Genomic DNA, 18,861 nt, shown 5'->3' with positions numbered 1-18,861 from the left:
ACAAAACTATAACAAATATTGTCCAGAAACCCTCACAGGTACTGCATTTAGCATAAAAAAATATGCTCAAATCATAACATGGCAAACTGCAGCCCAACAGGCAACAACAGCTGTCAGTGTGTCAGTGTGCTGACTTGACTATGACTTGCCCCAAACTGCATGTGATTATCATAAAGTGGGCATGTATCTTGAGGTCAGAGGTCAAGGGACCCCTTTGAATATGGCCAAGCCAGTTTTTCCTCGCCAAATTTAGCGTAAGTTTGGAGCATTATTAAGCCTACCAGACAGGCTAATATGACATGGTTGGTACCAGTGTTGGAAATTAACTTTTTTGTCCACCTGCCACTGTGGCTGATGAATTCCAAAATCTACCAGCCACTCAAGGGATTACCAATGTTTTTTTGGCTGGTGAGTGAAGCAAATCTACCAGCCACTTGTATATTTTACCAGCATTTCGCTGGTGGCTGGTGTTAATTTCCAACCCTGGTTGGTACCAATGAATTCCTTAGGTTTTCTAGTTTCATATACCAGTATCTTCAATCTAGCTTTAGCTGAGACCGCTAGAACTTAAAAGCTGCAAGTTGTTTTAAAGTGTTGAAAAAATGTTAAATTGTTAAAAGAAATTTGTGGTGTTAAAAAGAATTTGCGTTTAATTGTTATTATTGCATTAACTTTGACAGCCCTAGTAAATATAAATATGTCACATGTGACATCGTCCCCCTGTAAAATCACAGAAAACAGCTATAATTCAGTGAATATGAGGCCACTCTGTGTATAGTCATCCCTACTTCCTTTCATTTCGAAATTCTTGACAAAACTCAAACCGCATTTCTAAAACAAGGCTTTAGAAAAGCAGAAGTGTTCCAACAACATGAAATATCATTTTAGTATCACTTTTGTAAAAGGAACAGAGACTTTTTTTTACCAACTACACAAAGCTTTATTAAACATATAGTTATGTAAAGAAATCACAGTAAACACATTTTGACTACACATTCACATTCCTGTAGTAGTCAACACATGGACAGTGAGTTTGATGGGATATTTGAAGAATTCAAAGTGTGAAGACATGAAGGGATCATAAAGGAAAATAGTAGAGCTCTGCATTAGTGACAGGACAAAAAACAAGACTCAGCACAGAGAGCTGATTTCACTCTTGCTACAGCCCCACTTGCAGCAGGCGTTGGACAGTCCGACCACTACGTCTCGTCCTTTCCTGTCTGTGCTCCGTAGAGCCTCCAGCACCTCCTCTGAGATTGGTGAGCGAGCTGAGCGGCTGAATCCAGCAGCCACAGATGCCTCGTTCAATTTTTGATCTCTCCATACTTGGGACTCTGCAGGATCCTGCTCACCGGTAAGTTGAGGGATGGGATTTGTGTTCCATGGGTCAAAGGCCTCTTCTCCAATGCGAGCTGATAAAAAGCAAGGGCAAAATCTTGATACTACTGCTAGGAAAACATGGCACATCACAAAAAAAATTTACTTGTATGCACACTCTTACCTGAGTCTCCTAAGCTTCTCCTCCAGCGAGAACCACCGCAGGTAAAGATGACAGCCCGTATGAACTCTCTTCCACACAGTTTCACCCCATAGAAAGAGGGATGGCCGTCATTGGACTGCACCCTGTCCACCAGTGCCACCAACAAGCCCAGGGTCAAGAGCGCTGCCTTCCACATGATGAGAGTGAAAAGATGCCGTATAGGTGTCTCAAATGCTGCTTGAGGTGTCTGTGTGGTGTGTGTTTCTTTCTGGACAGCTCCTACCTTATATAGGCCTCAGCATCTCAGAGAAGGACCACAATTCACCTCCACTCTTCGTCATGCCCATATGAGATAAGACCCGGAGACCTTTAGGGGCAACAATGCACATTGAGAGAAAGAGAAGTTGTGATAAAGTAGCGAATGATGCCAGAGGTGATGTCAACAGAGCTCTTCTTGGCTATCTAATCACCTGTGACCTTTTGCTGGCCTTTCCGTCCCTCACATCAGTTGGGTTGTGCCGTGTGTCACCACCCAATCTCCGGCTTGCTATCTGCTCTGCCGTGCATTGGATGGAGATCACTATCCATTCACCTCTAAGATAACTGGGCTGCTATACATTGGTGTTCACTACAAGTGGCACACACATACACACTACGGAGATATTTCAGAGGCCAACTGGTGATACAGTGACTCAAATCAACAGTTAACTTCTATGTTGTATAAATAATAATAATAATAATAATAATAATAATAATAATAATAATAATAATAACAATAACTTGGATTTATATAGCGCCTTTCAACAAACCCAAGGACGCTTAACATAGACATAATAGACACAACAAACAGAACATAACAGAAGCTAGAGGCCATAGGCCTTGGTGAAGAGGTGGGTTTTAAGGAGTTTTTTTAAGCTGTCCAGAGATGGGGCGTTGCGGAGCTCTGTGGGGAGAAAGTTATAATAATATATAATAATATTAATTATTTACATGAGGCTATAGAGGGGTCGGAGATCAGAATCCGGTTTATTGCCAAGTAGGTTTTCACATACAAGTAATTTTCTTTGGTGTATTGGTGCATAGACAAATGAACACGGTCTGAAATTAAGTTTTTTCCTGACCTGCCACTGTGGCAGGTCATTGAACATTTCTACTGTCCATTCAAATTTTTTTTGTCTGAAATCTATGTAGAACGCTTTGGAATTGTAAATACTGAGTCATCAGTACCTGACATTGGAAATGTGGAATATAATTAATCCCTACCTATTCTTAATTTAAGAATTGCTTTTTAAAAAATAATATTTATTAACATATGGAAAACCTATCTGCCATTGTGGCAGGTGAGCTGGAATTGTAACCTGCTACAGTCAACATTTACCCTGTATTTGGCAGATGTTAATTTCATTCCCTGCACATGAATAGAGATTAGAAAAAAAATTACAATAAAAATATTTTAAAATACTTTTTAAAAAGGAAATAGCTAGGCAGGAATGTGCAAGAATATATTCAAGAGGATGTGCAAATGTAATGTTTACAGTATTAATAATAAAAAATAATATGCAATGTACAGAAATAATAGTCCAAAAAGATGTGCATAGATAGATGATAAGTGGCAGTAGTAACATTTAAGATAAGATATTCCTTTATTATTCCCGCAGCGGGGAAATTTGCAGTGTACAGCAGCAAAGGGGATAGTGCAAAAATAAGATGCATCAGCTAACATAGTAAAAAGTGTGTAAGTGAATTTATGTGAAGTGAATGAAATCACATTATAGATTAGAAAAAAAATTACAATAAAAATATTTAAAAATACTATTTAAAAAGGAAATAGCTAGGCAGGAATGTGCAAGAATATATTCCAGAGGATGTGCACATTTAAGGTTTACAGTATTACTAATATAAATAATATGCAATGTACAGAGATAATTGTCCAAAAAGATGTGCGTAGATAGATGATAAGTGGCAGTAGCAACATTTATGTGAAGTGAATGAAATTACATTTTCCATCTTATACTTGACATCCTGAGCAATCACAAAAGTAACATTAAAAGTGCTCTTTTGACGTGCGGCTCTGGTGAAAGTGACAGACAGGGACCATCAGCCAATGAGCGACGGATTATCTTATATGACGCTGCGACCACCTCCCAAATCAGCCAATCAGCGTTTAGTGTAGGGCGGGTTCGATGACGAGAGGGTAGCAACAGTTGCCCCGGTGAAGGCAAGGCGCCATAGTCACGGTAGTCCTGGCGACAAGAACCAAGCAACGGGAGTCAACAACAACAACAACCTAAATCTAAGGGGAAAAAACACTTCAACGACTAAAAAAAGGACAATATTGGGATAAACAAAGAGGTGAACAAGTAAAATATCTATCTATAATATAGTTTTGTCTTATTGTGTATACGTGGTGCCTGTTTGTACAGCCCGAGCAGCGTTAACGTGAAGCTGCTGGAGCTGGTCGGTGATGGAAGCGGTTGCTAGCTTCGCTCCTAACGCAGACCGTTGTTATGGCGATGTCAGATCTGTGATAAGAGCACAAGATGGCGGGTGTGTTGTAGGGTGCCAATCCTACTTTTGTTTGGGCTCATTTGTTAGACTGTTCTGGGGTTTTCTTACAGTTTACGGTGACATCATAATGAGTTAGGTGGCGTGGTCGTGGATTTCTTAATAACTATCCAACACGCGTATATCTACTAGCAGCTCGCTCTAGAGTTTAACGTCACAACTCACCGCGAGCTGCTAGCTGGAGGAAGCTATCACTCTCTCCTTCTCAACTCACTTTCCAAGCAAAGCTATTCACACACATTACATACAGGAAGCTGCACACCAAGCTGCCCACGCACACTCACTCGTTTATGAGTTTGTAAAACGCGTAGATTATGCGCGTAAGTGTGTTTCATAATAATTTTTTGTGACTTTGAAAAAAGTTTTTTGGGTCTGACATTGATTTCGGGCAAGTCACTCTCCCGTGAACACGATGTGCCGGATGATCATCATCATGTCTTGTTTGCCGTGTTGGTTTACACAGCACAGGAGTGGCTTATCTTCTAAGTGGGATGGCCTACAGTTTTGACTGACAGTGGGTCCAAAGATTAATATGAGTTTATTTCCACATGGTAATACCAGAGGCTGTCCAGTCTCTTCTGCACTATATTCACTTTCTTTAATAGTCCTGTATCACAGCTGTTACCCTGCACTATATTCAGTTTTAAACGTTTTCTTCGTCTCCTTGTATTTTTATATCTGGTATATATTTTTGTTGTACTTTGTACTACTAACTTTTTTACTGCCTTTTTACTAACATGTTTTGCACTATGGAGCTGTGATGCTGGAAACTTGAATTTCCCTCAGGATTAATAAAGTTTCTATCTATCTATCTATCTATCTATCTATCTATCTATCTATCTATCTATTTTCAATTTGTTTGTTAGTCATTTAGTTGTTTTATTTCACCTGAAAACACCATGGTCAATCAACAAAAACCTTGTTTTGGATATTTAATTCATTGCTTTACTCGTGGTGCTTAAAGCCGCAGTGTGTTTCATACTGAACCAAACAGGAAAAGCTCGAGACATCTCAGACAAAAGCCCTACTTCCTCCTCTGGTTTATGTTCCACGCACGCACACCACACACACACGCTACTGTAGGTCTGTGTGGCAAAATTACAGATGGGTGAAATAACATGCCAACAAGGGAGATTGTTATGTATGTATTGTAGCACTTTCATTAATGAGTGCCATCTCTCCTTTTTATCCACAGAACTAGTGCCTCAAAGCATTGGTTGCCATGGCAACTTCTGGATACTCGGAGGACCTTCAGCCTCAGCAGGCCAACGCAGTAACCATAGCAACACCTGCTTCCACCACCACACCCTCGTCTGCAAAGACGGCACTCTTCCGGTCGGAGATCCCACCGAGCTCTGGAACCGGTGCGTCGGCGAACCAATCAGCCGCCGCCTCAAAGACAGGACAGGATGCACTTTGTTCTCAAGCGCCGCCCACCAGCCAGAGCCAGAAGGCAGTGGTTCTGACCACTCCCACGCAGCACTATGTGACCCCAGAAATCCAGCACTCTGTGGTCCAGAAAAGTAACGGTCAGAGCAACTCACCCCAGTACATCATAGTTACTGTTACAGGTGAGAGACTGACTAATACCTGCATATTACATACTGTGCACACACACACACAATACACATTTTCTAGCAGCAGTAGACCATGATATGGCATGCAGCCTGATCAAGCTTCAGTTTGTCCCGCAGTCAGTGTATCTGGGATGTAAGCAACAGGCAGGATCCTGGCTGGAGACTGGCACTTTGTCCCGTACATAGTGGTGGATTCTATTTACTAAACAGCGCGGTGGGGAGTTGAGTATAAATCTTTAAAATTACGACAAATGCTTGTCTTTAGCTGCCAGGGCCCATCGCGATCTCTTGAAAGTTAAATCAAAGTGGTATCAAACAGTGCTTAAACAATTAATCCATTAGTTAATTGACAGAAAATGAATTGTCAACAAGTTTGATAATGAAGTAATTGTCATTTATCAAGAAAAAGGCCCAAATATTTGCTGTTTCAGGGTTCTCAAATGTGAGGATTTTCTGCTTTCCTCTGTTTTACATCATTCTAAATTGAATACCGTCATTGTAGAATTGAATATACAATAAATTTTTCACTATTTTCATTACATTTAACAGACTAAAAGATTATTTGATTAATATTTTTTACTTGATGAACAACTAGTACCACTAATCAATAATCAAAAGTATTCTGTATTAGTTGACCTAGGTAATCATTTTAGCGCTTTAAAGCTGAAGGAGGCAAGATTGGAGCAAATATGATTAAAAAAAGTTATTTTTCTAAAACGGTCATAATACAGTATACTGTGCATGATACAGATAATCTGATTAAAATCATGTGCCTCTGTATCATCCGGTGCTCCTAATGGCATCTGCAAGATTTCACAGACCGGAGGAAAACAACAAATCAGAGCCGAGCTGGAGCCTTGCCGTCTCTGAGCAGCTGTCAATCACTCACAAACTCTGATCAAACGGTCAAACTAGGCAGCGCTGATCAAATATGAATCAATATTCTCTCCGTTTGATAAGAGTTTGCGAGTGATTGACAGATGCCTCGGTTGAATGAACAGCCAATAGGAACGCTCTCTCTCTGAAATGACCTGTGATTGGTCAAAGTCTCCCGTCACGGGCTGGATTTTTTAAAGCCTGAAAACAGATATATTATATATATTCTGCCTACTGCAGGTTTAATGTGCACCAAGTGCACACCCATTTTTATATCTTTATCACAAGCCTATATAACACATGTTTCAGTGCTATCCACTGACATTTTGGGGTCTATCTGACTACATTTGTGTTTAACCAACTGCATATTATAATAGTTCTTAGCTATGATCAGTGCTGCTTGGTCATGTAGGTTACAGCTTTTCAGCCCTACCTAGTTGCATTCTTTCTTTATAATAGTCTGATTAGATGGCTAGAATGAAGATAAGCAGAGATCTAAGTCCCACCAGGATCGATAAAAACCACTGATGTAGTTTGCCTGTCTGGTCGGGTGATGCATACATTATGAGGACAAAATAAGCTGATGGACTTGGTTGCTAGGCTGCGTAGTCCCAAACGTGGGAGCGTGGAAGGCTGATGGATAGAACCTGACTTCACTTCTACTCTGCTGATTTTGCTGTTATAGAGAGTCGGTGGTATACTGATATATATGTACATATATATTTTTAATTATATTCATCAGCATTGCTTTAAGTGTGCAATTCCTGCAGTGGTACAACAAACGAGATAAGCCTTTATCTACGGTAGCTAATGTAATGTAATGTGTGCTTACAAGGCTCTGGACCATTTGCAGTTATTATTAATTTAGACTGTTGCTTTTTCAAAATATCTCCTATGGTGTTAACTAGTGGAAATGACAGCGTATTGACCAACAGTGGTGTCTATCTGTATGTTTATTTTGGGGTCGTCTATTCGTAGATCTTTTTGCCTGGTAGTATCAAGTAACACTGTGCACTCTCACCCAGAGAGAGACTCACAGGCCTTGGGCTTGTCTCACTCTCATGAAGTAGGACTACTAAGTTAGCTGAATAACTGTGCTTATTGAAACCTGGCATTCCCTCATATCTATGGACTGCAGTAAATAGAGCCGGGTTCTACACAGTACAGTTATGCAGCTTTCTTAGAAATCATGTTCCTGAAAAGAGAATACACTTTGTGCTTTTTTGTTCTATATATCCACATTTATGACAGCTGGCTAAATGGTAGCTCCTTAAAGTCACTGAATACAATATAACTATACGCAAGGTTTTAATACGGTGATAACCTGCTTCTTTTGAATAGACAGCATCTCTTTTCATCCTCTGTCTGAAACGCTCTGTTTGACCTCCTGCCCCGCCCCCCGAAAAGTCCTGTCTGTTCTTGTTGGTCAGCTGGCCCACTGTTGTGATTGGTCGACCGAAACAAACTCTTTGGACTCCACTCCAGCTCCGCTCTAACTAGCTTTGTTTGAAGGCGTGCGAAACTAGCAGTTATACAAATATGTGTTACTTGATGACATCACCACGTTACGCAAGAAAAGGCAGGACTTCAAGCAAGGCGTTTCAGGCAGTTCAGGAGCAGTTTTTCTGTTGTGTAAACAGTTTAAAACATTGTAAGTGTAAACAGCAGTAACTCCTCTTGGACTGAAATTTTGGCTTTGTAACTTTGCATATATTTAACATGCACAAAAAGATATATAACACACTAAAGGAAAGGGAAAAAGCACAAAAGCATAATGGGTCCCCTTTAAGTATTCATTGCTCTTGAATCGTGCTATGGGAGGAAGTTCAGTTGTTTAAATAAAAAGTTGTTATTAAGTGTTTTTCAAACTGCCAGGTGGGAAGGAACACTTAGTTCTGACTTTCCATCACTTATCATAATGCTAAATTCATATTGAGTGGTGGGCTGTGCAGAGTTGTGCTGGCTCAAGTGTAACTACGGGTATGTTTACAGCAGTTAACCCAGGTTGAAGTAGGAGAGCAGGACGGTGCAAAACAGGTTAAGTAAAATGTTTTCCCACCTGAAAGGTACAAGGAAGTGAATATTACCCTCTCCTCCGCCCACCCTCCATCCTCTGTTTTCCCTTCCTCTATCCATCATGCCTCGTGTATCTCTCATTTCCCTCTCTCATCCGATCTGCATGTTTACGAGATGGAGTGATTTCTCTCTCCATCTGGGGAGATTAGCTGTCCAAGGCTGTCCTTTCTGCAGCTAGATATAAGGATGAAAGCAGAGATGGACATACACACTCTCTCTCCTCCCCACTATCAGCCTCTCCTCAGTGGTGCAAAATAAAAAACTTTGTTGCAGGATGTTCTGCGGTGGCTGTTATTACGATTTGGAAGCAGCGTGTCGTGAGTACTGAGCTTGTGGTAATGGCGGCTGGCTTTTCTGTTGATATTTGTTCAATCGTCTGATAAAATCTCTCTCTCTCTCTCTCTCTCTCTCTCTCTCTCTCTCTCTCTCTCTCTCTCTCTCTCTCTCTCTGCGCCATCCCTAGAGGGCTCCGTTCACTCCAATGACAGCCTGTCAGACTCCAGCCCACCTGCCCCGGGTGTTCCTACTCAGGTGGTCCAACCGGTGCAGACCACCCAACAGGTAAGATGCACACATACAGCATCCATTTACCATTGGACAACATAGGAGCAAGTTACAACAAATGGTTGAGCACCAATAGTTCCATCTGACACTGTGGCTTTACTCACCTGCAGAGGTCAGTGTTGCAATCGGTGTTGCAGGCAGCCAAGAGGATTCAGACTGGCCACATCAACAACCTACAGTCGGTGCACATTAACCAGGAGGTAAACAGACATACAAAAGGTGTCTCTCATCCTGTAAGAAAATATACAATAAATACATTCAGTTAGAAGTGTAAAGGTCATTTGATCATGCGTGTTTTAGTAATGGTCCACTGTTACAGGTAGATAGAAAGAGAGGGGTGTTGGAGAGAAAGCCCTTAGTGCACTTTTGACGAAATAAATGATTTACGACCTGTTTTGCATGTCTTTTCACCTCCATCACTACGGCCTCCCCAGGGTGTCTGACATGTACCTGAACACTGAACTCTGCTGGCAGACTACTACCCTACTACTTTGTTTTCCTACTTGTATTCCTTAATGCCCGTCTTTAAACTATCACGTCTATCAAGAAATGCTGCCAACAACTTGGCTTCCGTTTATGTGCAACAATAACGATGATGAGCTGTCAGACAGGTTTCAGAAATTGTGCCTGCTCGGCCCCTCCTCTGAACATAAACCCTCTTGACCCAGTTATGCAGTCTTTATTCAGTAGAACAACAGTATGTGCTGTAGGGCTGCAACTAACGATTTTTTTCATTGTCGATTAATCTGTCGATTATTTTCTCGATTAATCATTTAGTTGTTTGGTCTATAATATGTCAGAAAATGGTTAAAAAATGTTCATCAGTGTTTCCGAAATCTCAAGATGTCGTCCTCAAATTTTCTTGTTTTGTCCACAACTCAAAGATATTCAGTTTACTGTCATAGAGGAGTAAAGAAACCAGAAAATATTCACATCTAAGAAGCTGGAATCAGAGAATTTTTTGTTTTTTTCCCTTCAAAAATGACTCAAACCAATTAATCGGTTCTTAAAATAGTTGGCGATGTATATAATAGTTGAGAACTAATCAATTAATCATTGCATTGCTGTGTATATATACACAACAGACAACTGTTTGTTAACATGTTTGCCATAAGTTAAAGGTCTTATTGATAACATTTATATGCTGTAAAAATAACATCCACAGAGCTTCTAGGAAGGTGAAAAAATTAGGATTTGATGTGATTTGATTGTGAATTAATCATTTTTAAAATGTCGGCGCGTCCAAAATGAATGATTTGTTTATCTTTGTGGAAGATATCTGACATTTGGTTCCCACTTCTAACAAGGCCTCTAACAAGGTGTGACATCTAGTGGCTGAATTGTATCAATAGCACCTTTAATAATGTGTGAATATCTAGTTTACAGCTTGCTGTGCAACCCCAAAGTGGCCAAAAAAAATCAATGAATGCTGCTTTAAGTCTCCCGTTTGCTTGTTGTCCAGGTGGAGCATGTGTACTCCGGCCAGGTGCAGTATGTGGACGGAGGAGGAGACGCCACTTTTACCACGTCCTCCATGTGAGTTAGAGAGGAACCTGTTCTGTTGATATAGACATGCTCAGACACACATGATCGATCACACACACCTTGTTACTTTCCTGGTGCCTATTGTGCATTTACGTGTTTGTGTGTGTGTCTTTTCCTGTACAGTCGATCGAGCAACTACCCTTTCTCCGACTCGCCCCTCTACTCCCAGACCCCTCCCTCCTCCTCCTCCTACTACGAGACCACGCCCAGCACTGAGTCAGACATCACCGGCTCTGTGACCTCGCAGTCGGTTTCTGTGGCAACAGCGGGAGCCAATAGCGGGGGAGTCGCTCCGAGTGGAGGGGGGTACATCATTCAGGGAGGCTACGTGTTAGGAGGAGGAGCAGGTGGAGGACAGAGTTACTCCAGCCCCAACTCTCGTGCCCCACCCGCTACTGTGAGTACTCAAGTTCAAAGTTAACAACGTACTGGTTACAATCTAAGACACGAAAGTTCAGAAAAATGAAATTCTGTGACCGTCCGTCTTCCCTAGGTGCAATGGCTGTGTGATAACTACGAGGGGGCGGAGGGCGTGAGTTTACCTCGCTGCACCCTCTACTACCACTACCTGCTGCACTGCCAGGAGCAGAAACTAGAACCTGTCAATGCTGCATCCTTCGGTAAACTCATCAGGTCTGTCTTCATGGGGCTACGCACACGGAGATTAGGGACCAGGTATATATACACACACACACACACACACACACATACACATACATTGATTTTGCTAGACGGGTATGTCAGGGCGTTGTCATAACTCTTTGTGTGTGTGTGTGTGTGTGTTTCAGAGGGAACTCTAAGTACCACTATTATGGTCTGAGGATCAAGTCTGGTTCCCCACTGCTCAGACTGATGGATGAACAACAGCACATGGCGATGAGGCAGCAGCCTTTCTCGCAGAAAAACAGGTATCCACACGTGGCTGCGTACTTGTGTCCCTTAGCCTGGATTGCAACGTGTTCTCAACGCACTTTGGTTTAATTTCCCTTTTCATTTGTCCATGTGGTTGGATCGTCCAGACACATTATCGTGCCAAAAGTGAACAGGGCATAAATGGTGGTAGACAAACGGCAAGATGTAACAAGTTGCTTTGCTGACGATGTTATTGCAGCTTGTTTCAAGTGCTCCAAATGACTGTCTCTCTGACTGATGGGTATTCTGTCCAACAGGATAAAGCCACTTCACAAGGCACAGGGGATCTCCAATGGGACATCAGGTGGGCTGGGTCAGCAGGCGGGGGCGCTGTGTGATATTTCAGCGCAGGTGCAACAGTATCAGCAGTTCCTGGGTGAGCAACACCTGCACTCTGCACAATGTTCGCCATTTGCATCTTGCAATACGCAGTTTCTTATTTTAGGATTTTATTTAAAGGACCAGTGTGTAACAATTAGGGGGATCTATTGGCAGAAGTGGAATATAATATTAATAACTATGTTTTCTTTCATGTATAATCACCTGAAAATAAGCATCGATGTGGTTTCGTTAGCTTAGAATGAGCCATTTATATCTACACAGGGAGCGGGTCCCCTCTCCACGGAGTCCGCCATGTTGCACCGCCATATTTTTACAGTACAGAAGAACGGCTTGGGCCGCAGTCGATAACGATACCAAAGAACGTATATTGCCAAGAAGTGAAAGTCAGTTGTTCGTTCCGTTGCAACATCAGCACCTAGCAGCAGAGCTATGCTTCTGCCATTTTGGACTGAAAGTGACTGCCGGACGCCAGTAAAGTGTCCGCCTACAAAGTGATGTACAAAAGTAAAATCTGTATTCTATTGTCATATTCTACCAAAATGGCCTGTGCTGAACAATAAAATATTATACATATTATAAATGTTTTCAGTCCAAAATGGCAGAAGCGGCTGTTGTAAAAAAAACAAAAAAACACCAGAGTTTCGCCTCTTTGCTTCTATGCTCCCGTCGCTGCCACTCTCTCTCTCTTGCTTCACCACTCACTTCCCACGTACACACACACACTCTATGCACTGGCTCTGCTCCAAATGACTCACGCTACTCTTACAACAACTGGCTCTGGAAAGGGCATTAATGTTTTTGCGTCGGCCACCGTAGCTTTCCAACGCGCTTGGCGCATGGGAGAGTTGGTTGCAATCTCAAACTCACCGCTAGATACCACCAGATCCTACACACTGTTCCTTTAAAAGAAATAAATACTTTGGATTTTCCGATACTTTAGATTTGTATTCTTGGTATTCTTGGCACTCCCCTGTACAAGCTGTGAACAACTGCTGTCTCTTGTGCAGAAGCATCAAGGCCGCTGCCGGACTTTGTGGACATTGATCTGCAAGAGCGAACCCTGCCTGATGGGATCCTTCTAGAACACCTCAAGGCCTTTCAGACTCTCTACAGAGAGCACTGTGAGGTAGGCAGTCATGGACAAAGACATTACACGCACACTGATGTTAGCTTTTCTCCTCTGTCCACATAACAGCTCACAGCCCTCGATGTAATTACTGTTAAAGGTGCTATTGATAACATTCAGCCACTAGATGTCCCACCTTGTTAGAAGCATGGTTAGAAGTGGGAACTATGTCTATATAAAAATGTTATCAATAAGACCTTTAAAACCCAGCTTTAATAAACATTCTATATAATGAAAACATCAAGCAACCGTGGAGCCAGAAGTATAAAGGTGGTTTACACACCTCAGTGATTCTATGTGTGATCCCCGCAGGCCATTCTGGACGTGATGGTCAACCTTCAGTTCACTCTCGTGGAGACACTGTGGAAATCCTTCTGGAGGTTCTGCCACAGCAGCGACGCAGAGTCACTCAACCTGTAAGTGTCATTAATACAAACAGACAATCTTATGAAAGCACATGCATCTCATCCACTGCTGTGACTGAGTATGAACGGTCTATCTTCTCCTCCAGGCACGACGAGTCTGAGAAGCGTCTGCCCAAGTCGTGCCTGGTGGTGCTGTGTAAGTACGAGCCAGTGCTGCGCTGGACAAAAGAGTGCGACAACCTGCTCTACCAGACTCTGGTGGAGATCCTCATCCCCGATGTGCTGAGACCCATCCCTAGTAAGTTAGTAATGCCCGTAAGAGGCCTGTATACAAAAATGTCTAGACTAAACGCCTAAATCAAGGCCTCAATCTGGAGGTTTCACAGGTTTCACAGGTTTCACCTTCTACTACACATCTGCATGTTTAGATATAAATGTAAATCCTCTTTCTGTTTCTCCTCTCAACATCACCACCACCCCTCCCTCAGGTGCCTTAACTCAGGCCATCCGCAACTTTGCCAAGAGTCTGGAGAGTTGGTTGTCAGGCGCCATGATGAACATCCCAGAAGAGATGGTTCGCATAAAGGTATTTGTATGCTTTGGCACTGATCAGATATCAAGAGAGAGCTCTGCCTCCATTTTTTTGGTCTTTCTATTTCATACCCTTACGGCGTGTTTACATACCGTAGGCTGCGGAAGCGCTGCGGAAGCGCTGCCTGGGTCCTTTCGGTGCAAATCAATTGGGCTGTTGACTTTTTTTTTTTTAGATTATCCAGATGACGTATAGATCCAGCTCGGCCTAGCTTGGCAATTCATCTTAAATGTCTTGCGTGACCACTTTTTATTATATTCGATGGGATCTCACTGTACTCTTGGTGCGAGTGTGAACTGGGCCTTATTGTGGCTCCTTCCTGACATGCGCCATCTTTCCATGGTCTCTTCATTCCTTCTCCTCCCTCTGTCCTTCAGGTGGTGTGTGTGGGCTCCTTCTCCCAGACGCTGCGCCGCTATACCAGCCTGAACCACCTGGCCCAAGCAGCCCGTGCCGTCCTCCAGAACTCTGCCCAGATCAACCAAATGCTCTCAGACCTCAACAGGGTTGATTTCACTAACGTACAGGTTTGTGCTACTGTCTCCCCCTCCCATCTAATTACTGTATGTTAGTGTTTTGTGGACTGCCGTTTTGACGCCACGAGTACGGCATTTTGGACGTTGCCATTAGAGGGTGAAGATAAAAACTCCTAAAAAATGCTGAATAAGAAATTTTTAGGCTACCAAAATGTTACAATTTACTTTCGTGAACTGAAAACACACTGTGAAAGGGTTAAAGTTGTAAGACGAAAACACGGACATCACCCAGACCGGACAACGACCTGTCAATCACAAGGTAGCCACGCCCTAAAGCGCACCCTGCTTTATGGTCTATTTGACTCTAAATGGGACCATAATGTACTAAATGAACATCATGCTGTATTGAAGAAGACTTGAAACTAGCGATTGAGACCATAAACTCATGTTTACAATGTTTACTGAGGTAATAAATCAAGTGACAAGTAGGCTCATTTTCTCATAGACTTCTATACAATCAGACTTCTTTTTGCAACCAGAGGAGTCGCCCCCTGCTGGCTATTAGAAAGAATGCAAGTTTAAGGCACTTCCGTATTGGCTTCACTTCCTAGACCGAGGAGTTGCCCACTGGTTTTAGGTGAAATAATGCAGAATCTTGACCCTGTCCATCCGTATCCCCCCCTCAGGAGCAGGCATCCTGGGTATGTCAGTGTGAAGACAGTGTGGTACAGCGGCTGGAGCAGGACTTTAAAATGACTCTGCAGCAGCAAAACTCTCTGGAGCAGTGGGCCACCTGGCTGGATGGTGTTGTCTCTGAGGCCCTAAAGCCCTACGAGCACAACCCCATCGCTCTACCAAAAGCTGCCAAGGTCTTCCTGCTCAACTGGTCCTTCTATAGGTAAGGGGGAAAGAAAAACATGACTTATAACAAATTTGAGCTTTGATGTTGAAGATAATTGTCTTCATCTTGTCTGCTTCCTCACCAGCTCTATGGTAATCCGAGACCTGACTCTGCGCAGCGCTGCCAGCTTTGGCTCCTTCCACCTGATCCGCTTGCTGTATGATGAGTACATGTACTACCTGATAGAACACAGGGTGGCCCAGGCTAAAGGAGTGACACCCATTGCAGTCATGGGAGAAGTACGTGTCTGCACATACAGTCACATAGCAGCAGTCTGTATCTACATGTTTCTAAATGTCCAACTCTGTGTTGCAGTTTGCCAGCACCATCAAGAGCCGAATCTCTCCGGACATGGAGAAAGGTAACGTCACTGTGGTTCTTGTCCTCACAAATTTTGGTTTGGTTTCAAGTTGTCAGGTCACTTAAAGGGAAATGTTGCCACCTTTTATGTGGATGTCCAATCAGTGCTGAAGGTAAATGTAGTCTACTGAAGAGGCTGATCTCTCCGGCTGCGGAGCCTTGCAGGCTGTGCCTACATGTACCAGGATGCATTGCGCGTGAGCAGCGAGTTTGCTACGTCTGATAAATAAACGAAATAAACTCACAAAATGTCAATACAGGAAATATTCTTACACCTACAGAAACATACAACCGTATACCTTCTGTATTCAAGGTTCTCTCTTACACTAAATTAAGACAGGCTAAATCGTAAAACACATTCATTCAAACTGGATAGAAACAAAATAAAACTCACCAAAACCATTAGTCAATCAGCAATCCTGGCTTGGTATAAAATAAAATAAATAAATAAATCCTTAATTCACAGAGTAAGATGTGAAAATATGCCTGCTCTACACACTGTTTTTCCGTCGCTGAGCAGCTCTTTGGCGGCTCTCCTTCTTCTGAGGCAGACCATTAAATTAGCAAATTCCAATGACAAAAATCGCCCCAAAATAGCCCTGCTGGTCTTGGTTTTCATTTCGAGTTTATTTTCGGGATCCTGAAGGAGGTCTTCAGCAGACCCCACTGCTGCAGCAGCCTCGAGCAGCCTCGAGCAGCCTCGAGCAGCCTCGAGCAGCCTCAAGCGACCTCTCTCCGGCTGAATATTGCACCCCACAGCTACCAAAGCTGAAGAAGCACTCTGTAGTTCTTCCGTACACCAAGTACGTCACTGGTATACGGAAGAACTACAGACTTTGCAGCCGGAGAACTTTAGCTTTCTCGGTCAATATAGAGAGGCCAAGTCCCGCCCTCCCGGTTAGACCACCATGGGACCTTATTTTGGAAAAATATGGACGGGGGTCAACGACAAGAGACAAATATTTTTTAGATCCTGTTTGAATTGCACCATGAATCAGGCATATGATGTTTGTCAATTTTTTTTAAAAATGTTGCAAAAGGAAGTTACAGTTTGTTGTAAAACTGTTGAAGTATAAGATTATCAAAATGCATAATGCAATAGCTCTCGCTCGTTCTTTTGTTTACTGGCTGATAAAAAGACCAGGAGTTGCTTAATCAAACACATCAGGTAAACGTTTTATTTGTGCGTGGTAATAGCTAAGTTATCTAGCTAGCTAGTGTTGGTGACGTATATTGTGCGAGATGAGAGATGTAGTTCACTGAGCGGTTTCACACAAAACTAAATGAAACTACGACAAACTGCCACTTTCTTGACTTGAAAAATTATGTTTTAAATTGACAAACATCATATGTGTGATTCATGGCGCAATTCAAACGGGATAAAAAAGTATTTGTCTCTCTCTGTTGACTACCGTTCATATTTTTCCCGAAATAAGAAGAGGAAGAGGAGGGACTTCAGCTCTCTATAGCTCGCACTGAGGAATTTATTGCTTCACTCAACTACATTTACCATCAACATTGATTGGACATCCACATAAAAAAGTGGAGAATTTCTTTTAATGCCACGTTTCAATGCCTTTCTTCCATCAGAAGAAGAAGAGGACGACGAGGAAGAGGAGAGCGACGACGAGGGCGGGGATCTCGTGCTGCAGTCCAGCTCCCTGAGCGCGATGGATGACGACAAGGACTCGATGGAGCCGCCCGCCAAGCTGCCCAGGACGACTTTCAATCTGCACACTCTGACCGACAGCTCACCACCTTAGCCACTCATTTGTAGAATTATCACACACACACACACACACACACACACACACACTTTACACACATTACACACACCTTTGCTTTAAGTTTAACATCATGTCATCTCATTCTGTCACCCTGTGTACGCTTTGGGTTTGCAAACAGCTGATGTTTGGTGTTGAGCGTGTTTTCGTGTGTGTGTGTGTGTGTGTGTGTAAGCATGTGAGAAAGTGGGAGAGCTCTTTGCCAATTTTGTACTTTTGTGCTGCTGCCATTCTTTTCCTCTCTGCCTTCACCTGATATTTTACAGTCCTCCCCTCGTTCCCTATGCCTTCCCTGTTTCTCCAGTGGCTAGCTGCCGGTAGCCGCTCCTGTCCAGCCTCAGCTATATATTGTATACAGTGTTTATATATTCTCGATTCCCTCCTGCCCCGCCTTAACCACTGACCTGATCGCTGTGGAGAGCTGAGAAGACTCCAGTGTTCTTCGTTGTACTCTAAAACTCAAAAATATATCCCTCACCTTGCCTTTAAAGCAACGACTATGCAGCGGAGCTGAATTTAAATGAACGAAACTGTCTGGAATATTATTATTTTTTAATCTCAGAGTAGCATCTGGAATGATACTTCACCATATATTTTGTTGGCACATGGATGTCGCTTGCCAGCTATTTGTGGATGCCATATTTTAATTCCTGTCATTTCTTATTAATTTGGCCAATTAACTGATACCCTGTGCCTTTGAGAGATTTCTAGCCCTGGAAGAAAAAAAAGCTTGTATTCTATATATTCTGTATAAGTGGATTAATAAATGAAGGTCCTGTGAAGTAGTCTTGGTGTTGTCATGAACTTTTACTAGCTGTGACAAAAAACAAACTGAAATGGTGACAGTCGAGCCTCGTCGTGATGATTCTGCCCAGTTTGCTTCATCCATCCATCCATCCTTTTATCTATTCATCATCCATCATTCTTTTAAGATCATAATCTCTCTTTTACACACACACACACACACACCTTCACAGATACAGTACAAGACGAATGGGCCCTTACTACACTGTATCCATGGCAACCAGCTACAGCTATCTCAAAGCTTTTGTAGTGTAAAAGTAGACGTGTATTTTCTGGATATCGATGTTGAACATTTTGAAGATAACCTATATTATGTACCTTTTGTGAACTCTGTCACATGTTGTTTAACCATTATTGCCTTAAGAAATATGTTGTGCTATGTCCACTATCCAGATTATTGAACTATATTTTTATTGTGATGATGGACGAAGCATGTGAATATGGTGACTTTCCAAAGAGCACAAGCTCAACCAGCAGCTTCTCACACGGCATGAGCAGATGTTGGGCTGCCGTTCA

General features: G+C 42.6%; 2 protein-coding genes across 6 annotated transcripts; one reads left to right on the top strand and one right to left on the bottom strand.

Moving 5' to 3' along the window:
* Positions 1-946: 946 nt before the first annotated feature.
* On the bottom strand, positions 947-1,755 carry rln3b (relaxin 3b). Its single transcript, XM_074628975.1, has 2 exons — positions 1,502-1,755; positions 947-1,412 (listed from the first exon to the last, which is right to left on the bottom strand). Exons 1-2 carry the CDS (start codon positions 1,674-1,676, stop codon positions 1,132-1,134), a joined length of 456 nt encoding a protein of 151 aa, XP_074485076.1. The 5' UTR covers positions 1,677-1,755; the 3' UTR covers positions 947-1,131.
* Positions 1,278-18,323, top strand: rfx1b (regulatory factor X, 1b (influences HLA class II expression)). Of its 5 annotated transcripts, none has more exons than XM_074628965.1 (18): positions 1,333-1,354; positions 5,241-5,616; positions 9,038-9,135; positions 9,249-9,338; positions 10,601-10,674; positions 10,807-11,080; positions 11,177-11,358; positions 11,472-11,591; positions 11,853-11,971; positions 12,945-13,063; positions 13,376-13,479; positions 13,575-13,726; positions 13,917-14,014; positions 14,398-14,547; positions 15,183-15,394; positions 15,483-15,636; positions 15,713-15,758; positions 17,348-18,323. In XM_074628965.1, the coding sequence occupies exons 2-18, from the start codon at positions 5,268-5,270 to the stop codon at positions 17,518-17,520; spliced, it is 2,514 nt and encodes an 837-aa protein (XP_074485066.1). In that variant the 5' UTR covers positions 1,333-1,354; positions 5,241-5,267; the 3' UTR covers positions 17,521-18,323. The 5 variants fall into 5 exon arrangements, with proteins under 5 accessions (XP_074485068.1, XP_074485066.1, XP_074485064.1 ...); XM_074628963.1 differs by lacking the exon at positions 1,333-1,354 and adding an exon at positions 3,657-3,832; XM_074628964.1 differs by lacking the exon at positions 1,333-1,354 and adding an exon at positions 4,022-4,365.
* Positions 18,324-18,861: the final 538 nt, after the last annotated feature.

The sequence above is a fragment of the Sebastes fasciatus genome, chromosome 3, assembly GCF_043250625.1.
Source record: "Sebastes fasciatus isolate fSebFas1 chromosome 3, fSebFas1.pri, whole genome shotgun sequence".
In the NCBI taxonomy this organism is placed as follows: domain Eukaryota; kingdom Metazoa; phylum Chordata; class Actinopteri; order Perciformes; family Sebastidae; genus Sebastes; species Sebastes fasciatus.
The sequence above is the reverse complement of the archived record's forward strand: the minus strand, read 5'-3'. Positions and strand labels throughout refer to the sequence as shown.

Excerpts from the sequence above, each read along its gene's own strand:
- rfx1b (XM_074628965.1), top strand. The coding sequence starts at position 5,268 with ATGGCAACTTCTGGATACTCGGAGGACCTTCAGCCTCAGCAGGCCAAC. Across the intron at positions 11,081-11,176 it reads CTCGTGCCCCACCCGCTACT|GTGCAATGGCTGTGTGATAA; the intron begins GTGAGTACTCAA and ends CGTCTTCCCTAG. Across the intron at positions 14,015-14,397 it reads AAGAGATGGTTCGCATAAAG|GTGGTGTGTGTGGGCTCCTT; the intron begins GTATTTGTATGC and ends TCTGTCCTTCAG.
- rln3b (XM_074628975.1), bottom strand. The coding sequence starts at position 1,676 with ATGTGGAAGGCAGCGCTCTTGACCCTGGGCTTGTTGGTGGCACTGGTG. Across the intron at positions 1,413-1,501 it reads GAGAAGCTTAGGAGACTCAG|CTCGCATTGGAGAAGAGGCC; the intron begins GTAAGAGTGTGC and ends GCTTTTTATCAG.